Genomic DNA, 7,940 nt, shown 5'->3' on the forward strand with positions numbered 1-7,940 from the left:
TTGCTTCCAAGTTCCACATATTCCTTCTTCATTACTTTCTCTGTAGATGTAGGAGGAGTTGGCAGTGACTGTATGCAGCTGTTCCTACTTTTTCAGCTCATATGTATGTCATGTATGTTCCAACTTTTTCAACCTTTTTATGTATATGTATGTGCTCATCTGCATTTTTTTTTTATTGTAGATTGGATGAATGTGAATATTGGAATTTGAACTGAAGTTTATGGGTCCACTACTCACTCAATCTTTGTCTTTCACAGGACCGTACTGCCAGGGAAAAGATATATAGCACAATGATGAGTACTCCAGCTGAACAAATTGCCATCATTAATCGAGACAAAGAAATGCAGTCCTTAGAAGAGCAGAGAAGGGAAACAAGATCCAGGCGACCTCTCTCGACACACTCGCATCCTATTAGGAAGAGGTTGAAAACACGTCCAATTTGATGTATTTTGAATATAAATACATGTTTTTTTTATATTACTAGTTAACAGAGGAAGCTGAACTTTAGGGAAGTTGGAATGAGTACTTTGAAGAACTGCTAAATGTGAGTGAGGATAGGGAAGTTGAAATGTCAACACTGAGAAGTAGAAGAACCAGAGGAAGAATTGAGTCAGCACAGAGTAATGAAAAAGAAAGGAATGAAACCTTATATTTCTCTAGCCAAGTGTTGTGGAACCTGTGCTTCAGTACACCCAGGCCTGATGAGAGGAGTGGGGAATGGGGGTGGGTGGGTGAGGGAGTATGTGTGAATGATATTTTCATGCAACCTGAAGGGATTTCTCCCTGTCTTCTCTTTTTCCGTATGAGGAGACGGAGAGGGGAGGGGGGTTGCTGATTAAATGGGCAGCCTTGCTGTGGATGTGCTGTGTCTTGCTGCATTGCTTCTGACCCAGGGCAGTGGGTGATATGCAGGAGGAGCCAAGAAAAGAGGGAGGGAGGGTTGGTGAATGAAAGTGGAGTATGTGGTGATGAAAGGGGTGGGAGTGGATTTATGCCTTTGACTTTGGCTACCTCCCTTGTAAGGGGGAAAAAGCCTTACAAGGAAGGTAGCCAAAGTCAAAGGCATAAATCCACTCAGTGTTATGGTCATTATCAGTAGTACTTTTTTGATTGGTATAGGCATTGGAAATATTGTGGCATTGGTTTAATCTTTTATTTCAGCTTTATGAATATTTTGCCATGAAGTGGGGACCCTTAACCACTTGGTGCCTCATGGCCTACAGTGGATCTTGGTGGCCCTGAGAACAGCCAAATCTTGAAGGAATTAACAGAACCATTCAATGTTGTTCCCATCTTTGTACCTTGTGAGGGGTAATCCCTGTTCATTTACAGAACCATACAATGTTGTTCCCATCTTGCTACCTTAGGGGTAATCCAATCCCAGAGGGGTAATCACTGTTCATTTGAGAGGCAGTGCAACAACACACAGCACTTAAACAACAGGGACCAGCAGCAAAAAAAAACAAAAACATAATTGGAATTGATAAGAACGTTCTTTTCAGCTGTATTATTTCTTCACCCATTTACACCCACATTCCACTCATATCTTTTGCACTCTTTCCCTTGCTCAACAAATATTCCTCTTGCATCCAGCACCCCCTTCAGTCTGTCTGTCCATCTGTGCCATCCTTGACGTTCCTCTCATTCCCTCCACCCACCTCTGCTTTCCACACTTTTTTTTTTATAGTCTTTCTTCACTCATACTTTCCATATGCCTAAACCATCTTGTCATTCTTTAATCAACATTTCCCACTATCCACCCATATTACCTCGACCATACACATCATCTCAAACATAATCAGACTAATCCATTCTGCTTCCTTCAGATTCAAAATCTACCCCATACAATTCCATATGCCTAAACCATCTTGTCATTCTTTAATCAACATATCCCACTACCCTTATTACCTCCACCATACACATCATCTCAAACATAATCAGACTAATCCATTCTGCTTCCTTCAGATTCCAAGTCTACCCCACTACCTTGTACAAGATCCTGTGTGTTCATCCCCAGATACCCTTTTCTCATGACACTTCTCCCCCCCCCCCGACATTTACTTGTTTCTCTTACTCCATAATTCACCTTTATCACCACTACTTCATTCCCTATTACATGTAACCCTAAAGGACGATCTCCGTTTCTCTAGCTTCTTGCCCTTTAAACTGACCACCAGCCCAACATGACCATGACCTCTTGTATATCTCATCCCCTTTAGCCCAAATTTACCTTCATCTTTCTCCTTATACATATCTTCCCAAGCTCCTCCATGAACTGTTTCAGTCTATCCTGCCTTAGGTTCATGTGCAGTGTTATATGCAAACAACTGGCTAACTTCCCACTTTCTTTGGCTCACCTCCCACTTTTTCCCACTAACTTCAAAACCAGAGCAGTGGAGATGAACCAACTTTGGTTGTTGGGTTCTGATGTGGAAGTGCTGTACCCTACTGCATTGTCCAAGCATTGTGATAAGGGACAGATATTATCTTTCAAACACAAGGTGTTAAGATGGGAGGGAAAACATACAGGTTTTTGTATGTGTATGTGCATGTGTGCTTTGATTTGGGTACCCTTCTTATATGGGGAAGAAAGCCTTTTGAAATATATGTACAGTTGTTGAGGGTGAGCAGCAGTACCGATTATTTTGATACTGAGATAGTGTTTGATGTCAGCCATTTTTTCCAGGTCTGTGAGGTATATTTGAGTGTTTGTGGCATTGTGCAACTAATATTAGTTCATCTGCATATGTGAGAGCTTTGATTTTGTGTTGTGGGAAACATTTGTAAGGGGGGTGGCCAGCCAAGACATGCACCCATGTTCCACCCATCCCACACCCATTTGTTATCTTCTTTACTGTAGCTACTTATGAATGAATTGTCATTCCTGGAACTGCTTGGGTCAGAGGCAATACGGCAAGACTTAACACTTCTTCAATAAGGCCTGACAGGCCAGGCTGGTTGATCCCCACTGATTAATTACATGGTGACCCTCCTCCCTCTTCCACTCAAGATTAAACAGAGTAGATAAGAAGAAATCCCTTTGGCCACATCAACTTATTATACAGTCAAAAACACTCTCCACTCACACCTATTTCTTGCCCTTCCCTTCCCTTTGCTACAGACATTCTCCTTACATCCAAGTTCCTGTTCACCCTATCCATCCACCCCATCTTTGGTTTTCCCTTTAGGTTCACTCCATCTACCTCTGGCTTACAGTGTCTTTTTGCTAGTCTTTCTTCACTCATTCTGTCCATACACTCAAATCATTTCAGTATTCTTTGATCAACCCCAGCTGCAAGCTCATTACATCCCTAATGTGTACCTCATCTCTTTTCTCACTTTATTTGTCCTCACAATCTCCACTACCTCTTAAACACTTCATCTCAAACACAGACTCCTCATTTCTGCCTCCCTCGAATTCCAAGTCTTAGCCCCATACAGCATTGTAGGCGCAATCACCCCTTCTCTTTGTGTTCATCTCATGACACTTGTCATTTACTAGCTTCCCTCTTTATGATTTATTTCCACCCCCCCCCTACTTCCATGTTACATGTGACCTTAAATACTAAACCTTTGATTTCCTCTAGCCTCTCCTTTAAAACTTACATCCAACTCACTGTTATCCTCTCTTATATGTCTCATCACTTAACTTTGGCTCACATTTGCTTTCAGCTTTCTTCTCACCCCCTCAAACTTTATCACCGACTGCCTTAGACTCTCTCCTCCAACTCAGCCACAATGTCATCAGCAGACAACAGCTGGTTCACCTCCCACCTTCCCTAACCACCTCCAAACCTCTGACTACCATCCTTGCATTTACTTACTTCTCTCAATTTCTGGTATTCTTTCTCTCCCTCTCTCTCTTTTTTTTTTTTTTATTTAATTGGTTCACCTTCAGCAATCCTGCTTCCCTCTTTTCTTTCCTTCTACTTTAAAGTTCCCTTTTACCAGTTTATACTCATACAATCCACTGCTGTCTCTGCTGAATACATTTATATCCAGAATATATTAGCAACTTTAATTAATATATATATATTTATATTAAGTTGCATGAATATATGGGGGGGAACGTGATATAGAATTATGCATCTTTCTTGTAGACATCACTATCTTTGTTTCTTGTCACCAATATTACTTTCCATGAACTGAATAAAATTGTCTTGTAGCAGGCAGAATAAACATTAAGGGTGAAACACTAAAAATGTAAATGGTCCCTTGACCAAAAGGTAAATGGGGATGGATTAACCCTTGTGACATTTATATAAGTTTTCTTCAGCTCAGTAAAATAACCTGGCAGCTGGCTAGAATGAATGTTAAGAGTTAACTAGACACCACTGGGTTAACAAATGAGTTTGGACACAGCACATTTAAAAATTGCTTAATGTCATTGTTCCCATGTAATGAAGCAGTGGGGATAAACCATTTTATTTGTGGGCCCTTGCTGTAGAGATGCTGTGTCTTGTTGCATCATCTCTGACTTTAGCAGTGGCCAGGGGATAAAGATAGCACTTCATCCATAAGGAGCTAAGAGAAAAGAAACAACAAATAGGTGTAAGAGGGATGAAAGTGGATGCATGCCTTGGTCAGCCACCCATTTGGTATATGTATATATTATTTTTTGCATGTCTCATGCTTTCAGGAAATCACCAGAAGCACGACCACAGTCCAGCCAATCCTTGCATTCTGGTTCACTGAGAAAACCATCTCAGGTTCCCAAACCAACAGGTCGAACAAATGTGAGACCAAACTCAACCAATTCTTCACCCACAACAAGAAAAGGTATGAGATGGTTCAAGAAATTAAAAATTTAATTACAGAAAATAAAATGTACTCTGAAGCCATCAGTGCTATTTACCTATTAAAAGACAACAGATACCAAAACCATTGTTGTCTTTATTACTATAGTTACATTGATTACATACATTTTTTATACAAGTGATTTTTAAATTATTTTAAAAAGCCAGTTACCAAATTCAGTTTTATACAATTTCTTAGTAGATAGAAGTGTTTCTCTTTAAAATCACGTATTTCACAAATGCACAAAAGTAATGATGCATGCAATCACGCTCCACTCCCTCCCACTTTGCAGCTGGTGTGCCCCGATGTACCACCAAGACAACACACATTGCACGCAAACCTTGGCGATGAGAGATAAGTATAGGAAGGCTTGATAGCTTTGTACTTTATATTTATTTCCATGCCTTTTTTTTTTTTATTTGCTTTATACAAAATTCCAGTGTTCATGGTGATAAAAATGTTGTTCATGGGTGGGGAAAAATTATCAGGTACAGTATGACAGTAATTTTTCCTGGAGTTTTCATTTGTGTTGGCAGCTTTGAAGGAAGATCGACTGTTACGAGGAAATATTACTGTAGTAAAAATGAATAGGCTCATAGTGGCAAAAGTTGTATGGGTTTAATCAGACTTTTTGGTAGCCTGCCAAATGTAGCCTTTTGTGCCTGATCATGAGCTATATATCTAACCCTGTGTGAATTGAAACTCCTATCTTACTATGCTTTAACTTTCCCATATCCTAATATAAACTTAAAATTTCACTTAGTTGACTTGAACAAATTTGTTTTACTCCTTGATAAATACTTCAACTGTTTTGAAAACATACTCTGAAAAATGTACCTTTTTAGTATACAAAGATTGATTTTGGAATCTCCTTCAAATAAAGTAGTTAATTTCACATTGTCACAAGTTATCCACATAGAATTGGTTATGAAAAGATTTGTACATGTTCCTCATGTTTTGTTATGTACAAAGAGTAATGCCTTGGTAGTTCTGTCTGCTGTAGCAGGTGAACATAAGGTACTTTGGGTCGTACTAAGCCATTCCAGTGTAAATTCCATCGAGTGCAGCAGGTTTAGCAAAGATCAGGAGTTATGTGTAGCATTCCAGTAAGTACAATTACTTGTATTTTAAAGGTCCACAATCCTGTTACAGAGGTATCTGATAAATCTATTATGGTTTTATTGCAATTGTACCAATAACTGTTCTAATCTGTGAGTATTTTTTGGAAATTAGATTAGGTAATGTGGGAAGATTTATTTTTATTTGTTCCAAAGAAAATGTACAGATATATGATAGAATCCATAAGTATGAAAGGAGTTGACTACAATGTAATCATTAATCTCCAGGCCAAATATCTTTCATATTCAGTAAGACATAAATGCTTTATTGGCAGTAGTATGCGTCCTTATTGGAACTTAGTTTGATAGTAATAGAATGCCAGATTAAGTAAAGGGTGAATGCATTCTGTGGAGAGGGAGAGTGCAATATCTTGGTTGGAAGGAGGTGAAAATCAGGAAGACATATTAAGGTTTCAGCTCTGCAGAAAAACCTTTTGCATTTTTGTTAATTTGGAGCTCCCAATATTTCCTTGGAGAATGAAGTTGAGTAACTGCTTGGATAGATGACTTAATATTCACCTCCTCCCATTGTGCATTGAATTGCAGACTTCCTGTAATAGTAGTAAGCTGCTGCTCTACACTTGCTTGATCCGGTGTGGCTTCAATGAAGCATGTACAGTTGTAAGTGTTGGCAATGGTTTAATGTGCTCTCTTTATTTATAAAACTTGTGGCAGCCTCAGGACTTAAGGACTAATGCAATTATAATTTCATGAATCCGTTTTCTACTACATGTGATATATAAAGTATAGTGAATTGTTTTGTCCAAGGCAAATGATTGTAAAACCTATATATAAAACTTGTATGAAAGGGACATTTTTGCCTTGAACATGTATCTTTGGTTATGAACTTAACATCTTGCATGCATAAATAGCTGAAGTGAAAGGTGCAGTCTCAGCAAGTCTGTAGAAAGAAAGATGTTTGCATTCACAATTGTCAGAGACAACATTTCCTCATGTAGGGTGTTCATTATCTACTGCCATAGATGTGGATTGCACTGCATTGAAAAAAAGATGTGTAATGGGTTGTATCTTATGAAGAATGAAGTTGCTTGTGTTGATTTTAAGCTATTGGTGCTATGAGTTTAACCAGTTGTGCTAGGCAATGAATTTGTAAAATACTCATTAAAGCTTTTCTATGATCTGTAAACTGTCTTTGATGTACATATTTCTTTTGTATGTATGGCAGGTAAAGAAAGCTTACATTTCAGTAAATGTAACTTTTGTTGCTATTTTTTTTTTCTTAAATACATTTGCATTTTTATTTTTAAACTTTTTTTAACCTATTATTTCTTCATTTATGCTTTCTATGCGCATGGGTTGTCGAGGTCAGGTGGTCTTTTCAGCATAGACGTGCTATTTTATCAAAGAAGTAGAATGTAAGAATTGTCATGGCAGTTGTTGTGACATACTGCCTTTTAAGTTGTACCCTTTAACACTTCACTACCTGTTTATGGAACTAATGCAACACACCAATTTTTTTATGCCCAGTCAAATAATTTTTTATAATTTATTTTCCCCCTTTGCTTCCATCTGCTACTTAGCCTTTCTTTCATTCCATCTCACTTTTGTGCCTAGTTTTTCCATTCTTCAAAGAGAATGAGAGAAAAAAGTTACAAGTATATGTGAGTGAAAGTAAACTTAGATTTACAAAGAATGTTGGTAGTAACAATTTGAATCAATTGATCAATCTATTGTTCCTCAGGTTGCTCTTACAGGAAATGCACTGTCTCCAGGTAAATGACAGTGGCCTCTGACTTTGCATACATGTCATTCAAGGAATGAGTGTTGGGCAGTGCAGAATGAAGTGTTCAGTGTCTGTCTTCTATGTGGTGATTGCATCTAGGGTAGTTTAAATGCGAGATGTTCAAGTGGAGCATTACAAAGTGAAGGTACTATGATAATAATTGTTGTGTAAAGTTTCAATAAATGAAAAATGTGCACTCCCGCTGTGGCTGGCAATAGTCCTTGGGCCCTCCCATAAATCTCTCTTGAAAGAAACTGGACTTTAGCCTGTGTTGAATTGGC

At 38.4% G+C, this 7,940-nt stretch overlaps 1 protein-coding gene across 3 annotated transcripts in view; it reads left to right on the top strand.

Moving 5' to 3' along the window:
* Positions 1-7,176, top strand: part of LOC143024660 (uncharacterized) — a 34,915-nt gene extending 27,739 nt beyond the window's left edge. For all 3 annotated transcript variants that reach the window (XM_076183626.1, XM_076183627.1, XM_076183628.1), the window contains 3 exons: positions 258-421; positions 4,640-4,779; positions 5,090-7,176. In XM_076183626.1, the coding sequence (XP_076039741.1) occupies positions 258-421; positions 4,640-4,779; positions 5,090-5,148 (363 nt within the window). In that variant the 3' untranslated portion in view covers positions 5,149-7,176. The remainder of the gene's footprint in view (positions 1-257; positions 422-4,639; positions 4,780-5,089) is intronic.
* Positions 7,177-7,940: the final 764 nt, after the last annotated feature.

Source organism: Oratosquilla oratoria, chromosome 4 (assembly GCF_046742065.1).
Source record: "Oratosquilla oratoria isolate Oo_2021 chromosome 4, ASM4674206v1, whole genome shotgun sequence".
Lineage (NCBI taxonomy): Eukaryota > Metazoa > Arthropoda > Malacostraca > Stomatopoda > Squillidae > Oratosquilla > Oratosquilla oratoria.